At 39.2% G+C, this 22,549-nt stretch overlaps 1 protein-coding gene across 2 annotated transcripts in view; it reads left to right on the top strand.

The window, feature by feature from the left end:
* Window positions 1-5,610: 5,610 nt before the first annotated feature.
* PRKD1 (protein kinase D1) overlaps window positions 5,611-22,549 on the top strand; it is a 333,946-nt gene continuing 317,007 nt past the window's right edge. For both annotated transcript variants that reach the window (XM_044231954.1, XM_044231955.1), the window contains exon 1: window positions 5,611-5,874. In XM_044231954.1, coding sequence (XP_044087889.1) covers window positions 5,611-5,874 — 264 coding nt within the window. The remainder of the gene's footprint in view (window positions 5,875-22,549) is intronic.

Consider the following 22,549-nt stretch of genomic DNA (forward strand, 5'->3'; position numbering starts at 1 on the left):
TGCAGATCTGTACTCATCTAGAAGTTGACATGTGGTCATACTGGAGTCAGTTTATTCTTTACCTGGATCATGATGATTATATAGTTGAAGGCTTGTCTTCCAAGGCCTCTTGTCCTTTTTGGGGTTTCTAACTCTACAATCTTACTTGTCTTTTTTTTTCCCCCCTTCAGAATTACAAAATCTGCTTTCTTAAAGAACATATCAATTTTCTTTTCTTCTTGGCGACTAAACAAGTTTGCTTCTTTTTTATTTTTCATAAAGATATCAGCAAGATAAGCAACATTTTATCACACACCCAGGTTCTAGTAGGTTTTTGGCATATGTCTCTATGGTTGACATCTCCCTTAGGACCTTATTTTTCTGTTGTACCAGTTTTGTCACATTATCCTTATTTAACCTGATCTTACAAACTATGATTTATGAAACATAAACAAACAACAGTATAAAATGTTTTTATCATATATATTAATCATCTATGATCTATCCATCATCATCTTTATCCTCATGCTTACAATTTCCAGTGTCCAATTATGTAAAAAGAAGGACATCACGGGACCATACTTCCTCTTTCCAATTTCTCATTTCCACATTGGTATATAATTTCTCTGACCCTTCGTTTTTTAGGCTGTAAAATGGTTGTTCTAGAGGATAGGATGCTTTCAGCTATAGAATTGCGTATCTTTTCTACTCACTTTTCTTTCTCTGTTGTCCATTTCATCTGAACAAAGCATATAGTGCTTCCAGAGTGACTTCTGTTCAAATCATTTTTTTTTAAGATTTTAATTTATTTGAGAGAGAGAGAGAGCAAAAGAGAGTAAGTGAGTATGAGTGGGGAGAAGGGGAAGAAGCAGACTCCCCACTGTGCTGAGCAAGGAGCCAGACAGAGGACTCAATCCCAAGACCCTGGGATCATGACCTGAGCAGATCCTTCCGCTTAACCAACTGAGCCACCCAGGCGCCCTCAAATCAGATTATTCTTTATCCTCTTTCTGCTGTAGGATTGACCGTGTGGAATTTGGCAATTATGAATTAGTGGACCTCCCAATAGTATGCATCTGTTTTCACCATTCATGCTCTTCTTTTAAGTATTTGCTTTTAATTATCTGAGCAATTTTTTTACCTTCAACTTTTAAGCTATATTCTTTTACATTTGTTGTATAGTACTCTGTTTCCCAAAGTGTGTTCTGTGGAACTCTAGCTATGTGAAATGTTAGGATATGCTATGTGGTAAAAACAACAATAATAGCAACAAGCGAGGAGGGATTCTGAGGTGAAGAATGTCTAGAAAGTATTGGGTTAAGTGAAATAAACCTTGTAGGGCTTCTCAGTGCCTTTACGCTGCTAATTTACATTGAGAGTTTAAATGTTAATTTAATTTATAAGCTATAACAAAAAATGAAATTTATTCAGTTATTTTTAAAATTATTTCAACATCCAGAACTCTTTTAGAGACTATCCTACAGCATTAGTTAGCATTTATCTTTGGAAATTGTTTTAAGTACCTTCATATGCTTCTGCACACCCAAATCACTTTTACATGGAGTTTTCATTAGGGTATTGAACCTCCTTTCTAAGATATCCACAATTCAAAAAAAAAAGAAATCCAATTTCATGAATATAATTTGTATAAACAGCTATTCACTTTCTATATCCTCTTTTTCAAAGTTCAAACATCCAGAAGGCATTAAAACCACTGAATTCTCTAAAACCTTTCATGTGTTCTATGTATAATTTTGAAGTCACTGGAGATACACATCAGGTTTCTTTCAGGTATTATCTATCGCTCATTCTCTTGTCATTCAGCAAAAGTGGGTAGTAGTTGGCAAACGGTCAGATCTCAGGTGCCTGCCACCGAAACTGTAATAACCAACTCAACGGGAATTTTCTGCTTCTTATAGGGACCTCCCCTGGTTTGAGTTTTCTTCTTCTTTCTCAAGTACTTTCAAGAAAATAAGTACTTTCTCCTTATTCATTTTTTTCCATTTAGTAATTAATCAACTTCTTGAGAGTAATCTTAATTCTTCAAGGCTTCCTTAGAATTTTCTCCCCTGCCCCTGTTTCCGTCTCAATGATTTCCAGCATCCCACAAGAATCTTTCAAACTACTGAGAAACCAGAATATAAGAAGCAGTTATTTACATAGCTTACTTTCTCCCTAAGTAGGACATCTAAGTGCCTGTAAGCTGTATGTAACTGATGAATGCCCGAAGCCCTTTCTCTCTAGATTTCTCATCTAACCTCTCCACCCTGATGATTTCCAAATTTTGGGCCCTATTCTCTTTCTTGAACTCTGGGCTCAACTGTTCAGTTGTAGATGTTATTTGCAGGTTGACTATCTTGTGGCATCCCAAATTCCACACGGTCAAAGAAGAAATCTTATTTCTCTCAAAACTTGCTTCTTCCCTATCTTTTCTGTTTCAGTCAACAGCACCACCAATAAGCTAATTGCTAAGAAACTCATGAGTCTGTCGTAACTCCCCTCTTCTCTCTCTCCCTATAAACCTCTTTCATCAGCAAGACCTTTAGTTCTGCCCCCAAATAGAGCCTGCATCTTTCTGTTTCTTAATAAATCTACTACAACTGTAATCATCCAAACCACAAATGTCTCTAGGCTGGACAACAGCAAGTCTCCTACCTGGTGTCTCTGCTTTGATTCTTTTCTCTTATACATAGTAGCTAGAGTGTGATTTTAAAAATGCTAATTAAATCTTACTCTCTGGTTTAAAAAACCTTCTAGTGGTTTGGCAGTGCAGCAGAATAAAAACTCTTTACTATGGTTTTCAAGACCCTTTGTGATCTGGCTTCTGCCAGCTATCTGACCTCATTTTACATATTCTTCCCTTTTCTTGTGCCTTGGAAACCTCAAGTATATCCCTTTGTTACACTTTATGCTAACTGGTCCCTATGCCTCCAGTGTAATTAACCCAGATCTTCTTAAGGCTGGCCCTTTTCAGTTATCTAGGTTTTGGCTCACATGTAAACTCAGTGAAACCTTCCCTTATCCCTAGTTCAAAGCAGTGTTCCTTTCTCTACTATCCTCCCCACAAGTCGTTCTTATTACTATTTATTGCATTAGTTTTGTTCATTGCAATTATGATGATCAGAAAGAATCTTAGTTGCTCTTTTTTTTTTTTCTTTCTTTTTTAAATGTGATTTGTTATGGTGGGGCCCTAGTCTGTCTTCACAGCTGTATACCTGGTGCCCATATCGTGCCTGACACAGGGAAGGCCTCAGTACTTTGTTGCGTTATCTATTAAACACAAATGTCTTTAGCTAAACTAACTTTTTTTTGTAAGTACCTTGTAAACCGACCAGCAAACCTTTTTTCTGGCAATAGAAAATTGTGGGACTACCTTATCCAAACTTTTTTTTTTTTTTAAGATTTTATTTATTTATTTGACAGACAGAAATCACAAGTAGGTAGAGAGGCAGATGGTGGGGGGGGAGCAGGCTCCCCACTAAGCAGAGAGCCCGATGCAGGCCTCGATCCCAGGACCCTGAGATCATGACCTGAGCCGAAGGCAGAGGATTTAAACCACTGAGCCACCCAGGCGCCCCTTTATCCAAACTTTAAAAGAAAATGAAACACTTTTTCTGATATTATAAAAAAAAAAAAAAAGCTTCCCAGAGAATTTAGAACAGCATTGTGTCTAGAATAAACTCACTGATCTCCTACTTTACCTGAATCTGACATATTAGGAAAACTATACTCTACCATGGGTGAAGAGAACTACTTCATGAGTAAGTAAGCCTGGAAAATGCCAGTGCATCCAGCTAGAGCTTATCACACCATCAGATCAGAGAGAATAAATTTAAATCTCTTCTAGAGCAGCGAATGACATAGTGTCACTGGAGACATTCAAGGCTCCCTTGCTAACCCTGAGAACAGGGGTCTAACAGGAAACTAACTTTTGATGTCCTGTCCTGGGTCACAAGCAGAGATCAAGACATACATACATACATAGAACAAAATAGAATAAAATGCAACTGAATACAAGAGACAACATACATACTGGCTTGCTTGGGTACGTGGTATGCGCTCTTGTGCAGTGTAAGGGAAAGACTGGAGGAGTGGGCTACATAATTTGCCCAGCCCACTGCAAAATGAAAAATTATTAAACATTCCAAGATGGTGACAGGCAGCAAAGCATTGTGTCAGGGCTTTACACCCAGCAGGGCCCTTCCGAGGTCAGGGCCCTAAGCACCTGCACAGCCACACACCTGAAGCCCATCCTGGGGAGATGATAGGATTAGAATTCGTCTCCACAGATTAGAAAGTACCCATATCCCCATCCCAGTCAAAACAGCCAGAGCAACAAAAAGCAACTACCGGAATTGGAGAAGATAGTGCACAACCTTGATGGTGGTGCTGGTGGTGGTGGTTGCGCTGGGTGAGGCTGGGAGTACCGACCGGTCTTACAGAGCCGACTTTAGAATGATGGGAGAGGAAAGAAACCAGGGTTTGTGAGGCTCCAGAAATAAAGGTTTCGGATAGAGAATAAGGTAAAGGGAAAGAGGCCACATCAGACCTTCCTCTTGTCTTTATGTAGACAATGTCTGTTCTTTCAAGAGACCATCTCCCGAATTCAGCCACTTGTGTATGTCTGGTGCCTTTGGGAGCTGCGGTGGGGTAGGTGGAGTTGGGATCAGGGTGTGTCAGAGACAAAAAGGTAGGGACAGGTTTAAATACATTTCCGTGGACAGGCTTCCTACCCTCTTTGGCAAGAAACCCAAGGGCTCCCAGAAGGAGGCGGGATGTAACTGGATTTCCGAGGACCCTCTATTTTCGTCCTCCCTTGAAGCTTCGAAGGTAAGACCCGCGGAAAACCGCAGGGCTCGGCGTTCTTCCGTCCATCACAGGTCACCTCACGGGTAGAAGTGCGCTGTCTTCGGGCTTTAGGAACTGGTGGCGGGGACTGGGGACTTGGAAACTGGCGGCGCTAGGAAGTCGGTCGGAGGAGATGCGCCCTGTCCCCTCCGTCTGCGGCCGGGCAACCCGGCCAGCGGACACTGGAGTCCGGACGGAGAGGGATGGCCCATGCCCGCGGAGACGGCCTCAAGCCCCGCCGTTCAGCCCTGCCCCGGCTCGGGGAGGCTCAGGCTCCGGGAGCCCAGGGCGGAGGGGGCGGCGACCGGGCACCCTGCGGCTACTGCGGCCGCGCGGCCGCGGCCCTTGCGGCTCCGGCGCCCGCCGGGTGGTGTCTCCGCAGTGCCCGCCTCCAAGCTCCCCTTCCCCGCCCCTCGCGCCCCCTTCCCCGCCCCCGTCCGGCGCCCGGCGCCCCGGCCGCGCTGACCCGCCGCCCCGTCCCTCGGAGCGCGCCGCGGCGGCTGCTCCACGGCGGCGGCAGCGCCTCCCCCGTGCGGCGCCCGCGCTCCCGGCGGCGCAGCCCTCCCGCCTCAGCCATTTTCCCTCCCCCCTTCTCCCCTTCCGATCCTCATCCTTTCGCCCTCCCCCCGCGCGGGGACTTTTCCGGAAAGTTTTTATTTTCCGCTTCGGCTCTTGGAGAAAGAAGCTCCCGGCTCCGCGGCAGCAAAACTTTTCGGTTGCCGCTCCGCCGGCCCCCGCCCTCCGCTGCCCGGCCCCGCGGCCCTTGGCGCGCCCCGAGGAGCGATGAGCGCCCCTCCGGTCCTGCGGCCGCCCAGCCCGCTGCTGCCCGTGGCGGCGGCGGCAGCGGCGGCTGCCGCTGCGCTGGTCCCGGGGTCGGGGCCGGGGCCCGCGCAGTTCTTGGCTTCCGTCGCGGCCCCGGCCGGGGGCATCTCGTTCCATCTGCAGATCGGCCTGAGCCGCGAGCCGGTGCTGCTGCTGCAGGACTCGTCCGGGGACTACAGCCTGGCGCACGTCCGCGAGATGGCTTGCTCCATCGTCGACCAGAAGGTAAGGCTCCGTACAGGGGGCGCTGCCTGTCCGGTCGCCCCTCGCGGTACCAACTTTCCGGCTCCGGGGGCTCGGCCGGGAGCCAACCTCGCCGGCGCTCTGGAAGGGTCTGGCACCGGCCGGGGTTGGACGCCTGCATCTGAGGCACTGCATTCCCTGTTGTCTGGTTCTCCCCTTGCCCCATCTTCTTGCATTCCCGATTTCTCTGCAGTCCGCATCCTCCTCACCCATTTCCATCCCTCTCGGGACATTTCCAGGTATGTCGCTTGTCCATTTCTTCTAGCGCCTCTGCCTCGGCTTAAGACTTCCCGGCTCCCCCCTCTCTTCCCGCTGGACCCTGGACCGGCACGTTCCTGGCGCCAGATTCCTCCTTCCCGTACGAGAGGCCCCCCCCCCCCCGCCCCGCCTCCCCCGGGACACACTCAACACGATTTCAGCACCACTCCCTTCCTCTTCAGGCCCCTCTCCCAGCTCACACTGATGCTAAGGAGTTGCTGCAATGATCTAGAGATGAGGAATTTCTCACCTGTCAAATAAGCTTTTAAGAGGGGATGATTGACTCAGCCAGCTGTGAAAACAACTGATCAGAACACAACCACTCACCTCCTGGTACTTTTTTAGTCCTACCTTTGTGTGAACGTGAAAGCGAATTTTTCAACCCCGAGATACTGATAGTGGGACATTGAAGTGGAGGCACAGACATATAAAAGGTAGGGGTACTCCCAGGGACACCCCAAGGCTGATTGTGCCCTTAAGTTTGAGGCTGTGGGACTCTGGACAGCAGTCACAAAGGCAGCTTGGAAAGAGGGCCATTATCCAGGGCCAGGCCACCCAGGGAGGAGACCCAGCCTGCCCACCACTGTTTATAGTGCAATTCTGAATTTCAGGTTGTTTCTGTAGCCATCAGAGTGATGCTGCATGGAAAGGGGTGATAAGAGTGTGAAGGAGAGGGGGCCCTGGCGCCAGTCTTCTCAGTATAAACAGGCAGGGTTTAGGGAGTGGGGACAGAAGTCTTTGAAGGTGCTGAATTTCAACCCTGGAGAACTGGCTAGTACTTGCCTTATAAAGGTCACTTGAATAATCATGACTGTTTTCTTTAAAGTATTTGGAACAGAGTTTGCTAAATCCAAGTGTTGTTAATTGTGGCATCAGGCACAGGGGTGTTAGGAAAAAGCCCCAGGAAGGAAAAAAAAAAAAACCAGTAATCTAGGAAGTTTGTAAAAGTTCTGGAGGCTAGACTAAGGCAACAATGAGTGTCAAGAATTTTTGGTTATTTAATGTAGTGGCATTTTATATTGCGTATGACTCAATTTTTCAACTTCCATGTGAATGACAAATTCTGTCTAATTCTAGTACAAGTCGTGTCACGTGCCTTCTCATCAATATTATGGAATATTTGTTGCAGGTGAACAGGAGAATTCTCTAGGCACTGAAAGCCTTTTCTTAGTGGAAGGTGTAGTCTACAGCAGTCTCCATTAGTGTACAAACCAGTTGATTTAAGAGCATTACTGGATAAGCATAAAAACAATATAATAAAATTTCTCAAAAATCCAATGCAATTTTATAGAATTTTAATTTACCTAAATTTAGGGTTTGTTTTGTTTGTTTGTTTGTTTTTAGATTTCCTTTATTTATTTGACAGGCAGAGATCACAAGTAGGCAGAGAGGCAAGCAGAGAGAGAGAAGGGGAAGCAGGCTCCCCGAGGAGAAGAGAGCCAGATGTGGGGCTCTATCCTAGGACTCTGGGATCATGACCTGAGCTGAAGGCGGAGGCTTTAACCCACTGAGCCACCCAGGCACTAATTTACCTAAATTTAAAACAAGTGATAGAGTCACAGGGAATATTCAGATTGAGTCAGATTAATATGGACAGACTATTTTCGACCAGCTTTAAAACACACACACACCCTTGATGGAGTTTAGGATGGAAAGAAACATTAATGGTTTAAGAGGTTTGGGGATTGGGATTTTAAGTGGAGAGTGAACTCTAGTAGTGTCAGCGACCAAGAGGGGGGTTATATGGAGGGAACAATATAATATGAGTGCGAAGGGAGAGAGCTCCAAGCACCTACAGACTACAGCAGGCCTGAGGGTAGTGACTAGGGTATTTAGAGAAAGTACAATTGTGAAAAGTCCTTAAAATTAAAATGAACTCAAATTATTAGAAGCCTTCGTAATCTTCCACATAGAGATATCAAACCAAGGACATCTGAAAGATGGATTTGCTGTGTGGAAGATGTTTTAGAATGCTAACAGTGTTATGGTAGAAAGAAAACTGAAGTTTAGTCTTGAGTTACTTGGGACCTGAGCCAACACTCTGGGGAGAGACCTGGAAAGGTACTGGAAAGGGAAACTCATCAGCCTTGGTGGCGGATTTATAAGGGGACCCTCTTCCTTTTGTATTTCCTCTTGTAGTTCTTCTGTTTCTGAAAGAAGAGTTTGAGAAGTTTAATGGCTTGGATTAGCCAAAGTAAAAACTCCCTTGTAGTTTTTTTTGTTTTTAAAGGTTATGGCAAAGAGTTCCATTTAGAGGTATGGATTTGAGGGGTTTTTATATACAGAATACTGTAAATAAATATTTATTGGTGAGTCTGGACAGAAAAATTTCCGTTTATCTGTCTTCTATCATCTCTCTTGAGATACATTATCATCCGAGGCAGAAACAAGACTAAGAGGGCTGAATATCCATCACAGGACAGCAGAGATCTCTCTGCTTTGTGACAAGGGAAATGGCAGACAGGGTCAGTGCTGAATTAAGGAAATGGGAGGAGATCCTTTGTCCCTTATTTCAGGTTCTCTTAAGTATTGGCTGAAGATACCAACCATGATAGGAGCGAAAGAGAGGGAGGGAAATGAATCTTTTAGGTGAGAACTGAGAGTTTGAAGTCACTTACAATTTATAATGTAGACATGGATCATGTTGAGCTTACAGCAGAAGGTTCTGATTTTCTGAGCCCTCTACTTTCATTGTTTCCTTAACTTTTTGAAAAGAGGTTTCATAGGATTTGAGGATTCCCTAAGTATTCATACTAAAAGAGATCAGACTAGCTTACATCTTTGGAAGTATTAGCTGACAGTTCAGTTTATTTCGGCAGTATGTGTGGGGCATTTCTTGTGGAGCATGCAACTGAGGTGTATAGGGGTGAATAAGAGAGATCCTGTCCCTGAGAAACTCATCTTCAAGTTAATACTGTTGTTATTTAGAATTTAGAGTATAGTTTGTCTTTGATTGTGTAGGTTTGGAAAGTGGCAGACATTTGAGTGTATTTAAAAATTTTTAATGGTAATTCAGTATTTTAAGATAGATATACTCCAAATATGTTCTGAATTATATGACTAAAGAAATATTTCTTTTATCTTTTAGTTTGGGTAAAAAAATCTAGTCCTGCTCTTCTGTATAAAACAATGTTTAGATATACAATATGTTATTCCTTCTTTTTTGGAAGTATTAGCCTAAAGGTTTACTTATGCTTATTTCTTTATTTTGCAAGCATATAACCTTGAAGGCTGGTTGTGTATAAAGACATGCATTCTGTTAGTATACATGATTGTTTTCTGGAAGGTAAAAAAAAATAACAGTAGGGGCACCTGGATGGCTCAGTGGGTTAAAGCCTCTGCCTTCAGCTCAGGTCATGATCCCAGGGTCCTAGGATCGAGCCCCACATCAGGCTCTCTGCTCTGAGGGGAGCCTGCTTTCTCCTCTCTCTCTGCCTGCCTCTCTGCCTACTTGTGATCTCTGTCTGTCAAATAAATTTTTAAAAAATCTTAAAAAAACCCCCAGTAATTGACTTCCTTTTGAAACAGTGTTACTTCTCACTATCAAAAGAACCTTGAATATATAGGAAGAAGGAATTGTTTTGAAGCAAGGAACAGTATTCCAAAGGAAGAATTAGTTTGATTTCGTAGTGCATTGTCTATCTGTGTCTCTACACACACACATGTACACACACACTTCTTTTAAACAAGCAATATTAATTTAGGGATGTGAGATGCAATTAATATGACTATCTGTCCATTCATTTTGGTTTTTATCTTGTTAGATGACTCATATTTCCCTTTTGAATTTACTAAAATGAAGTAGTAGCATCAGTTAGACTCTGGCATATAGTTTCAGTTTACACAGTCATGTATCTGACTGGAGAAACTAAAGAGTGAGATTTTATAGATGATAGCTTACTAAAGGAATAATAAAGGTCAGTGCCTTGGTTTGAGAGCAGCTTTGCTATGCTTGTAATTGTTTTTCTTTCTGAATTGTAAAATTGTTCTCTTAACAGTTGTAGTATCATTCTATACAACAGTACAGAAGTCATTTTATTAAGTGATTTCTTTAAAGATTTTTTTAAAAAATTATTTGACACACAGAGAGAGATCACAAGTAGGCAGAGAGGCAGGCAGAGAGTTGGGGGGGGGGGAGCAGACTCCCTGCTGAGCAAAGAGCCCCATGTGGGGCTCAATCCCAGGACCCTAAGATCATGACCTGAACAAAAGGTGGAGGATTAACCCTCTGAGCCACCCAAGCACCTCTCATTAAGTGATTTCTTAATGTAATTCAATGCTGTATGTTTAAAATTATGATTTTAAGCTTAGTAGTATAGTAGGAATATATTTTGATATATATGTAAAGCTCATGTACTGTATATATGCAAAATTTACATATTTACATAGTAGTTTGTTATTAAAGTATATAAGTGTGTTTTGGAACATATTTTTAAAAGCCTACTTTGTCATGTATAGCCTCCAGGTGCAGAAGTATTGTTTTATATGTTGTATTGTAGCCTGCAAAAAGTGGAGCCTCATGTATAGCTCATAATCCAAAGAGAAACTTTGCTTTGCATTTTCTATCAGTATGCAGAACTGAAAACCTTTTCTTTCTTTCTTTCTTTTTTTCTTTTAAGATTTTATTTATTTATTTGACAGAGAGACAGAGAGAGGGAACAGAAGCAGGGGGAGTGGGAGAGGGAGAAGCAGGCTTACCCCTGAGCAGGGAGCCTGATGTCAGTGAGGGGAGGGGGGCCACTCAATCCCAGGACCCTGAGCCCAAGGCAGACACTCTACCACTGAACCACCCAGGCACCCCAGAAAACATTTTCTTATAGCTGTATGCTATTTAATAATTTTCATAAAAAGAATATTCTTTTTTAAAAAAAATTATTTATTTAAGTAATCTCTATCCCAACGTGAGGCTCAACTCACAACCCCAAGATCAAGAGTCATATGTTCTTCTGATTGAGCCAGCCAGGCACCCCACAAGGAGAATTCTCTAGAATATTCTAGAAAATATTCTAAGAATTAGATGATTGGCTCTTTTGACAAATATAGATATTAATTTGGGTCTTTAGATCCAGCACTGAGATAAATTTGAAAGAATTTTCTGTGAAATCTATAGTGTGTGTGTATGTGGGAGTGGGAGTTGAAGGGTAGGTGTAGGGCTGGAAAATTATTAGTAAAGTCTGAAAATTTTCCCCATACTTGATAACCGTGTTGGTCTGTATCAACAGACTCCTATCACAGCCTATTAAGGGAGATTTAGAACTTTATTTAACATTTGTTATTACTCTTTTTTTGTTTTTGTTTTTTGGTGAGGTGATTGTATATAGATCTTAACCAGTTTATGCATGAATGACTTTTAATGACCTTACTGGACAGTACAAGCAAATTTGTAAGCCTATGAATATATGGTTTTGACTTCTCTAAGATTACTTTGAGTATTATGGATTTTATAATATATGTATACACACACACATGAAGGATTAAGTATAGTGCTTGGCAAATAGATATATAATAAATAGGATTATTGATATTCCAGGGCTTTATGAACTAGTATGCTGTCTTGTTAGCAAAAGAAATGTGTACTTTATTATTTTATTCTTATAGCGACATATGAATAAAGTTGTGGTATTAGAAAACAGTATGACTCTACAGCCTAGATAACATGTTTTCTCTGCCTTCTATAACAGGGAAAATCTTAGGAGTTGGTGTTTGAAACTGCTTCTCAAATTTCAACCTCTCAAGATTTCCTCAAGAAGTAATTTGATTATTGATAGATGTAAGACACATATGCTGATAAAAGTACAGCACATTTTCATTACATTTTATTAGTTTTGACAAGAAGTTGATTTAATTCTTTTTCAGTTGCAAGTGTAATTTCAATGATTCTTCATTTGATAAAAAAGAGAAATAAAATAGGTAAGGACGGGTGCCTGGGTGTCTCAGTTGGTTGGGCAGCTGCCTTCAGCTCAGGTCATGATCCCAGAGTACTGGGATCGAGTTCCACATTGGGCTCCCTGCTCCACGGGGAGTCTGCTTTTCCCTCTGACCTTCTCCTCTCTCATGCTCTCTCTCTCTGTCTCTCTGTTAAATAAATAAATAAAATCTTAAAAAAAAAAAATAGGTAAGGATACAGGATTTGGCAACATAATGATTTTCAGATCTGGTCCCGAAGACCGAAATCAAAAGTTCTTTCCAAATCTACTCCTGGTAGGAAGAGGAAGGCACTTGGAAATGACTTTGGGAGATCATATTTTGCTACTATACTAGCTTCTAGGGGTTGTTTGCTAAGTTGTTACATCTGATGATTAGCTCATATAACATAGTTGTTTGCACACATACCCAAGTGTGATATTGGGATGAGAGGCAGTTTTACTGGGAAAAAAACTGGGTTAGCAGTTCACTGAGCCAATCACAAGTCTATTTCAGATCTTTTCGCTAATTACCACTTACCTCTTATTGAAGTCCATTCCCCATTATGAAACCTTTAAACAACCACAATCAATAAGTATCCATCCATCTTTTAAAGAAGAGTAGGAGAGATAATTACATGAAATGTGTATATGTGATTTAGACTGGAGTCACTGAATAAGCTCAAGCTGTACCAAGAAACTACTATGATCCAGGTAGCAGGGCTTGATCCAGATTTAGAGTGGAGGTGGGTAAAATGCAGTTCATAGGAGTTGATCATAACATCAGTGTTCTTTGTTTTATTTTTATATTTGTTTCCTTTTCTGAGTTGGACATAACTAATATTTTTGACCTTTGACCTTCTAGAGTCACCTTGATTTATCTGAAAGATCTAAGCCCAAATGTGGAAACAGAGGTTAAATAAAGAGGTGTGGGGGGGATCTTTTTAAAGATAGTGCTTAACTTTTAATTTCCTCAGCATTATTCTAGAGAGGCTTTGAAAATGAGAATTTGGTTTTTTAAAACTTTTCTTAATGTTGGCATATGTTAGAACACAAAAGAACATGATAAAAGTGCCTCAATTTTTCTGTGTTGTAGAAATTAGATACAGAGAAAATGGTTATTTTGTTCACATGTATTCACAATTTTTTTTCCATCTGCGAGAATATATGAAGTTTCCCCCAGGAATTTCTTTGATACTGTCAACCAAGTATTTTTGCACCATTAAAAACCAATAATGACAGCACCACTTGAAGCTACTTGGCAGCTGAGAAACCCACATTTTGCTGTCTCTTACTTTCTCTTTCTAGTCTCACACAGAAAAGAGATAATTAAATAAACAAAGCTTTTGATTACCTGACCACTATAGCCGTTATGGAATATCACATATTTTAGATAGAAAGGTAAGAATTGGTGTAAAAGCACCACATATTAAGACACAATTTTGCCTGTCAAAATTTATAGTTTCCTGTGTAGAAGTTTCTTCCAAAGTTGCAAAAAAGGTTTTATTTGGCTAAACCTAAACAGTTGATACAGCAGCTTAGCAATGTTGGCAAATACGAAGATTAGATTTTTAAATATGCAATCATGAAGGAATTTTGTTCCACTTATTTTGGTGAAAGGGGGAAAAATATGTACCCTTCACTGGTTCATTGGCTTTTAGTCTGACTAAGCCACTGATGGATGAGGAATTTGTTGAATTTATTGCTTGTATTTAGACATAATTTAAAAAAAAAAAATCTGATTTCTACTCTCCCTAATTGTCAACAGCCACTTTTTTTCACATATGTATCATCAAATAAATGAAAAATATGAATGTGACAATGAAAATATTGAGCAAAAGGTATCAATGTACCTAATAAATGGTATTATTGATAATCTATGGTCTGTAGAATAGTACATTGTCTTATTAATAAAAGAAATATAATTTTATAAGCAGGAAACTCTTCTAACTTATTTTGTTAAAAAAATTATATGTACCTTTTGTTTGTTCGTATTGTTGGAGAAATGCCATACTTCGAGCAATTGAAGTTTGCTTCAGTATACAAGTTCTGTTTCAAAAATAATACAGTTAAGATCCAGTTAAAAGAGAATTAAATATGTGAAGTAAAGATCTGAACCTCTTTCCTTTTTCATTAACAATGAGATAAAAAGAATCTGAATATAATCAAAGCCTGATTTGCTAAGATATGTCATAGACAAAAACATATTTGTGTATCAAATAAGATAACGGTCTAGTCAATTGTGAAATCCATATACCATTAAATCAGTTTGCTTTTTGTCTGTTTTTCATAAATGTTTTAAGTTGACTTATTTAAAGTAAAAATTTTTTGCTGGAAATTTATTTAGCTTGATTTATGTTGATAAAAATTTCAGATTTTCTTAAGAAACAGAATATTTTCCAGGAATCATTAGTTAAGATTAAACCAACAGGCTAAAGTGTTAATGAAGTTTTTAAATTGTCAATGTTGAAAATACAAAAAAAAAAAAAAATTGATCCTTTTCCTAGGTTGTCTAAATAACTCATACTAGTGATATAATAACTAGCAGATAATTATGGAACCATTACTGGCTTTTGCAGGGTTAACTATAGTCAGAGTAGAGCTACCAGAGATTCAATTCTAGTTCAGGTGCTTGAATTAAGTAAGTTCCAGGGAACTTAATTGAATGAGGCCAGGTCATATATTTATTCGTGACATTGTCTCAACCTTTTTATCAATTAAACACAAACATTTTTCCCCCATTTTTTAATTCCTTAGGTTTTGAGAAATGGTGGTAGGCTCATGGTCTGGCAGGGCATCTCAGCTGGGACCAGGAGTTCTTACAAACCTCACACTGGCTCCATCCTTCTCATAATGCTGGAATATCATGACCTACTTTCAGGGAGGGACATAAGAGCTCTAGGGCATCTGGTATGTGGAGTTGGAGGAATCTGAAAACACCTAAGGGTGATTTCTTTATCAAAGAAAAGAGATTATTAGGGTGGGACAGGAGGATATTTCTCATTTTATGTGAAAGTCAAGTCTCCTGACCATGAGGAACCATGTGTATTGTCTTTGCACTCAGTGTCTTTGAAAGGTTTGTTGTGCATCCTGGATATGAAAAGCTGCAACTAGGAACATATGTGACTTGAAGAGTTAAAATTATTTAGGTATTGGTTGGTCCATTTAGACACTCAGAACAATAACAGTAGGGCTCTAGGCTGCTTGACCAAAAGCAATGGTCTAGGGCAAACAGCTGTAGCTTTTGCTCTCACCCAAAGCTGAAAAGAGTCTCAGGCAAACAGTGGGGTTGGAGGGGTGGAAGTTAAACTTTGGTATTGGCTTCAGATCAGTGGTGGTGAACAGACCTGAGCAGGCTACAGTAGGCGAGGCCTCTGGGATTATGAGACTAGTGGCACCAGAGGGCAGAAGAGGACAGGGAAGCTCTGACCTCCTGTGGATTGAGTTGGCGCGAATGGTGCCACCACAAAACTCATGGATAGCAGTGGGGAGAGGTTTAGAGTTGGCTTTTTACAAGCTGAGTAGTTCTCCTTGGAAGTTTTCAGTGTCACAGATGAGACGTTCAAGGAGCAATTCCAGGATGACGTGATGGGAGAGTTTTAGGAAGAGCTTGTCTTGGGAACATTGGGTCATGCTCTGTAAGGTTCTGGGCCTCATGCTAACAATGGCTGGCAGAGGGAAGCCTCCAGAAACAAAACCTTCCTGGCATGTACTCTGTGTGCCTGCCTGTATCTTGGCTTCTTTTCATTTGTCATCTCTGATTTTCATAGTAGCCCTTTGTGATGGACATTTTCCCTTCAATTTAAGGATATGAAAACTGAGGGAAGTTTAGTTGTTTATCCCCCACATGGCTAATAAATAGAAAGCAAACCCCCTAGTATCTGATTCATTTCACTATAGCTATTCCTAAGAACAGAGGGTGCTGGGCTGCTCATAGATCTGCATAGAGATTTTGGAGTTATCAGAGTATGGGAGAGGGGGAAATGTTAAATTTCCTATTGTGTTGGCTGAAATTTACTTAAAGGCACTGAAGCTTTGACAGTGTATTATTTATGTGTGTGTTTAAATCCTTATTCTGGAAGGCTTCCTTTATCTGGAATTAATATCACCCTTCATGGTCAGCTAAATGTATAGCCACTCTGGTGGCCACCACAACAATGTGTTTCTTATTGGTGGCAAGATACTGCCTCCACCCTGCCCCCCACCCCCAGCCAAGTACTGATAATTAATGTAAGGAACATTAAAGATGGACTCTTCCTAGGAATATCAGGGTCATGACAGATAGCTGATTGCCCAAAGTATTTTAGAGCCATATCTCACCCATGAGTTAATAAGCCTTTTTTAAATTAAAGTGGGGTAGCAGAATTTGGTATTTAGGTTGCCATTATGGTAAGGATCACGCTTTGCAGATACATTTTCACTTTTTATAAATTTTATGTGTCTGTTTGCTTATTTTTGGTCAGTTTGTGAATGAACACTCCCTACTTTCTCCCTCTTGTTGTGCACGATTAATTGTAGGCTTTGTGGAGGTTTTCTTTCCACTTACGTACTACTGGCTATTCCAGATTGTGACTTGCCTTGCATTCGTTTGTATTGCTTGTGTACAGGTCTAAGGGCAATACTTCCCTTGTAGGCTAATTGTACAATCTTGAGGCTTTACAAAAATGTAGCTTTAGATATAGATAGACATGATATAATCTAAAGTATATTGGTAATTCAATTAAATCCTAAGGATTCCTGCCCTGCATGACTCCTTGGAAGTATGCAGTAGTTATTTGTTCATAACAGATGAGATGGGTGACTAAAATGTTGCCTCTTTTTGATAAATTTAGAACTTTTGCAGAATGGATGGGTTACAGAAAGAATTCTCTTTTGATACGACTTCTGGTAGTCTCTTGGCTGACAGAAAGGCAGCAGACCTCTCCAGCTGCACTAGAAGTCTGACTTTGCTAGATATCTGTTAGTCAAGTACTGTGCCTTGTAAGCCCTGTCTTGAGACAGTTCATCTAACTAGTGGGACACGGGGCATCAATTATTGTTTGAGGAGTAGTTAGATGGGTCACTCATGCCTAGCTCTTCTCTACTAAATGACTAGTACTGAGAAATAATTGATTAGCTTCAGAGTAGCTTCTAGACTGGATGGCTCTGTGCCCTTCCCTGTGACGGATAATAATTTCGTCTATTGATATGGAAAGAGACGTGGTCACCCTGGGATGTACGTCTTTAGAATAATTAAATACAGCCAAGAGCTTGAATAGATTTTCAAAGAATAAAAGACGAGGTCTTGCATGATCTTTGCTTTTATTCAGTTCTTTGGGATCTGAGCTAATACGCTATGTTAAATAGAATGACTGTATACCCACTTGTCCAGAAACCTCCGTTATGTGTGTTGTCTTAGAATTCCTTTTGAGTGTATGTTCAACAATAAAAGCTATGGAGTTTTAAGTTAAAAATAAACAACAAGCAAAACCAGAAAGAAAAATCTTCCTTAGGGAAGACATTTCATGGTCTTCTGGCCAAAAATCCTTGTATATTAAAACATAAAAACAAAACTTAACCCTGTGATCAAAAGTTTTTGTAGAACTTAAAGATGAACAGACAACAAACATTTAGAAATGGTTTCATTAACTAGTTAATTAGATCTCACTCTGAATGTAGAATCTGAAGTAGTTTCAAGTCCACTTTCTCCAGTCAGTGTAAATCAAGATACTTTGATAGGTTTGTACATGTTTTTTGTGTCAAACAGCAAATAATTTTACTTATTTTGGTAGTTCATACTACCTTTATTATTTCAAATAGGTAAACAGGAAAGGTCTGCCTTGAAGCTTCAGCACCCACGGCAACCATCACAAAGACAAAATACTCTGACTTACATGCAGAAGGATACCATCATAGTTTCAAGCTGTACTTTATTATATTCTGTGTGCTGGAGAAAATAACATGGTTAGCCAAAAAAAAAAAAAAAAAAGAGAGAGAGTTTTTATACAAATCCTCTTTATTATTCAGAAAACTCGTTTTCTATTTAAAAAAATATAGGCAAATAAGTAAGGTAAAATTTTGGAAATTATAGTGTCCCACAATCACAATGTGTAGGCTGTAGCTCATATTTTCTTAAGATGTTCAGAGGCATAGACTGAATAAAGCAAATACATGTTATACCTATCACTCTTCACTTGATTTCTGTTGATAAATATGTTGTTGAAATAATACTAACAATTACAGGTTCAGAAATTATAATGTTGAAGGTTCTGGCTCCAGAAAAATAATGCAAGTCGGTGGGTCTAAAGCCACTTGAAAAGGAACTTGATTTTGTGTAATCTTTTCTGTTTAGATTTCCCTACATGAAAAATTATAACTTTTATAATTCAATTACTTAATTATTTTTCTTTTATTTTGAAAATTATAAAATTACCATGTGTAATAGGTGAATAATGACCCTGAAAGTTGTCTACATTCTAATCCCTGGAATTTGTGAATGTTAAGGTAAAAAGGACTTGGCATATGTGATTAAGGCAAGACTTTGAGACAGGGAAATTATCCTGGATTAACTGGGTGAGCCCAGTCCCATCACATGAAGGCCTTAAAAGTGGTGAATCTTCCAGGTTAGGTCAGATAGATGAGACTGAGGAGAGATTCTAACCGTGAGAGGGACTCTCTTCTCTGTTGCTGACTTTGAAGATGGAAGAAATGGACAAGAGCCAAGGAATGCTGGGGTCTGAGTATGAGGGAAGCAGGGGGAGTTAGAGAACAATACTGGTAGGAGATGTGACAACAGAAACAGAAGGTTGGAGTGATGCAAGGAAGGGGGCAGGAAGCAAGTAATTCAGTCAAAAATGAGAGCTCAGAGCTCAAAAAGGCAAGAAAAGTGATCTTCCTAAAGAACCTCAGAGGGAACCATTCCTTGGCTTTAGCCCAGGGAGACTGATTTTGGACTTCTGATTTCCAGAACTGGAAGAGAGTAAGTTTATGTTTTTAAAAGTTGCTAGGTTTGTAGTTGTTTGTTACAGCAGTAACTGAAAATTTAATATGCCACATTCATTGGAAAAAAAGTGAGAAATACATGTAAGCTCCCAAATGGATATTACCCAGATTTAAAGTATTTTAGTATCAGTTTTTTTTTTTCCTACAAGTGAATATGCTCATCATAAGTTCTATATGGTTTTTTTTACTCTTTTCTTTTGATATTATGTTTTTTTCTAGTTTTCCCCCCAACTTTATTGAAATATAATTAACACATAACATTGTATAAGTTTGAGGTATACAATATATAATTTGATTCCTGTATATATTGCAAAATGATTACCACCATGAGATTACTTAACACATCCATCACCTCACATAGTTTTTTAAATAATGAGGGCATTTAAGATCTTTTATAGCAACTTTCAAGTATATAATACATGATTGTTAACTATAATTACCATGTTTTACATTGTATTCCCAGAACTTATTCATCTTATAACTGGAAGTTTGTGCCTTTTGACCAACATCTCTCCATTTGTGGTTACCCCACAGCTCTTGGCAGCTGCCACTCTATTCTCTGTTTCTATAAGTTCAGCTTTTTTAGATTCCTTTTGTGAGTGAAATCATACAGTTCTTGTCTTCCTCTGACTTATTTCACTTACCATAATGCTCTCAGGAACCATCCATGTTGTTGCGAATGGTAGGATTTCCTTCTTTTTTTATGGCTGAAAAAAATATTCCTCTTTGTATATATGCATATATGCATGTGTATCTATCCCATTTTCTTTATTCATTTTTCCACTGATGGGTACTTAGGTTGTTCCCATGTCTTGGCTATTATGAAGATGCTACAGTGAACATGGGAGTGCAGATATCTCTTTCAGAGAGTTATTTCATTTTCTTGGATGTCTCTTACTAATTAATCTTGTATTAGTTTCAGGTGTACAACATAATAATTAGATATTATCATTCATTACAAAGTGATCACTGTAGTAAGTTTAGGTACCACTTGCCACCATACAACTGACCCCTTTTACCCATTTTATTCACCGTCCAATCCCTTCTCCTGTGATAATCTCCCAAATCTGTTCTCCGTATCATTGAGTTTTGTTTGGTTGGTTGGTTGTTTGGATACCACATGTAAGTGAAATCATATGGAATTGGTCTTTCTGACTTATTTCAGTTAGCTTAATGCCCTCAGGGTCCCTGCATGTTGTTGCAAATGGCAGGATTTCCTTTTTTGGCTGAGGAATATTCCATTTTGTATACATTCCACATCTTTATCCATTCATTCATGGATAGACATTTAGGTTGTTTCCATATCTTGACAATTTGTTACTTTTTCTTTCCATGTCAGTTTTTAAATATAAAATGTCCAGTGTTTTGGAGGTAATTTTCATATGAAGGAAATGCTCTTCAGATATTTATTTTGGCTCTAGAATCTAATATTCAAGTAGTTCAAGTTACAGGTTGAGATATGAGTCTTAATTTTTCTAGGACAACTTATACTTCTTTTTAAGTCTAGCAGATTTTAACAGTTACACTTAAGAACCTTTGAAGAATCATTAGTATCCTTTACAAACCCAATTATTTTGATACTTTTGAACATTTTAAATTGAATTTATAAATTTAATGTTTGATTTCCTTTAAATATTGTAATCACATGCCTGATAAAGCTTTATACATCTAGCAAATGAAACTCATAAATATGCAAATATAATAAAGTTTAAGTTCCTAAATGTTCCAGTGTTATACACAAAAGCCAAAATTGGTTGCTTAATTATGTGTATATAATATGCACAAAATATTGATATTATAGTTTTAATTCTCAAACTTTTATGAATTTAATTTCAGATAGTCCTGTGTTTAAAAGATGTTTTTTACTTGTGAAATAATTATTTGATCCCACAAAATTTGTGGAGTTCCCTTCTTGTATAAGTTTTCCTGTTATCTTCCTGGCTTCATTAAGGTTGTATAAACCTCGGTGCTTTTTGCTGAAACAGAGATTGGATTCTTGTGGACAATGTAGATCAGTTTCATAGAACTCTATTTCTGTGTGCTTCTGTAACTTGAAGAAAAGGAGGGAGGGTAGTCATGTAACTTACCTCCCTGGATTCAAATATTACTTCTGTATGCCAAAAAGCCTGACATTCCTACCCAAAATGATGATTTGATTGGATTTTTTATTTCTTTAGCCCCTAAGATAAGTGAATCCCTTTTGTATCTACACTAAAGAACTTTGAACCTAATGGATTACCGAATTTTTATATTTTTTTCCTCATAAGGCTACATAATTCTTACAGATATTAAATATGTGTAATTGGCTATTGGCAGCCTCTGGGGTTTTGCCTATCTCCTAGTCACAACTCATAAAATTGTTCTTTTACTTTAATATCTTCCTCTGTAAGTATAAGAAAGAATGCTTAAGACACCATTTAAAAAAAAAAAAGATTTTATTTGTTTATTTATTTAGAGAGTGTGTGCTGGGGGGAGAGGGTAGAGAGAGAGGGAGAGAGAGAATCCCAGGTAGACTCCCTGATGGCTGCCTGACCCTGAGATCATGACCTGAGCCCAAATCAAGAGTCAGATGCCCAACTGCCTGAGTCACCAAAGTGCCTCAGGACTAGTTTTCAATATTTGCACTGAACTGATATATGGAGGGGCGCCTGGGTGGCTCAGTGGGTTAGAGCCTCTGTCTTCAGCTTAGGTCATGGTCCCAGGGTCCTGAGATTGAGCCCGGCATCCTGTTCTGTCTTCAGCAGGGAGCCTGCTTCCCCCTCTCTCTGCCTGCCTCTCTGTCTACTTGTGATCTCTGTCTGTCAAATAAATAAATAAAATCTTTTAAAAAAAAAGAACTGGTGTATGGATTTATCACAACATGTTTTGCTTGTTCCCTACTCCTGGATATTTAAGAGTCAGTTTTGTTTTTGTTTCTAAACATCTTTATGCATATACCTTGGCAAATTTTTTTTCTACTTATATGTATATATTTGTATTTGAACTTGTCTGTTAATTTTCCTAAATTACTATTATCTTTTAATATTTTGATATCATCAGTAATATTTAAAAAATTTTATCAGTAATATTCTTAAGATTAATATTTAGATTATAGTTTTTATAGTGACTCTTTGCTTTTTTGAGTTTGAAAAGCAAATGCATAGATTTTTTTGTTGTTATTCTGTATTTAAAGAGAAAAATGAGAAGAAGCAACTGACAAGGTACAGAATAAAGTGTTATATTTAATAACCAACACTTAAATCCAGTATTGGGTTGACTGCATATGAAATATATCTATCAAATTCTCAATGAACAAATAACACAATTTTAAAAAAATTAACAATTCCCATTTTCCTGCTTTTTTTCAGTAAGCACTGGCCTGATAATTTCTTTGTATAGCCAAATTCATTTTCATATTTTAGAAAGCAGTTTGAGAAATACACATTTCTTTCTTTCTTTTTTTAGAAAATAATCTTCTCTTTAATGGGCAGCGGGAGAGGAGAAATAAACATTTCTATAAATATTTAAGAAAATTA

This window comes from Neovison vison, chromosome 13, assembly GCF_020171115.1.
Source record: "Neovison vison isolate M4711 chromosome 13, ASM_NN_V1, whole genome shotgun sequence".
Lineage (NCBI taxonomy): Eukaryota > Metazoa > Chordata > Mammalia > Carnivora > Mustelidae > Neogale > Neogale vison.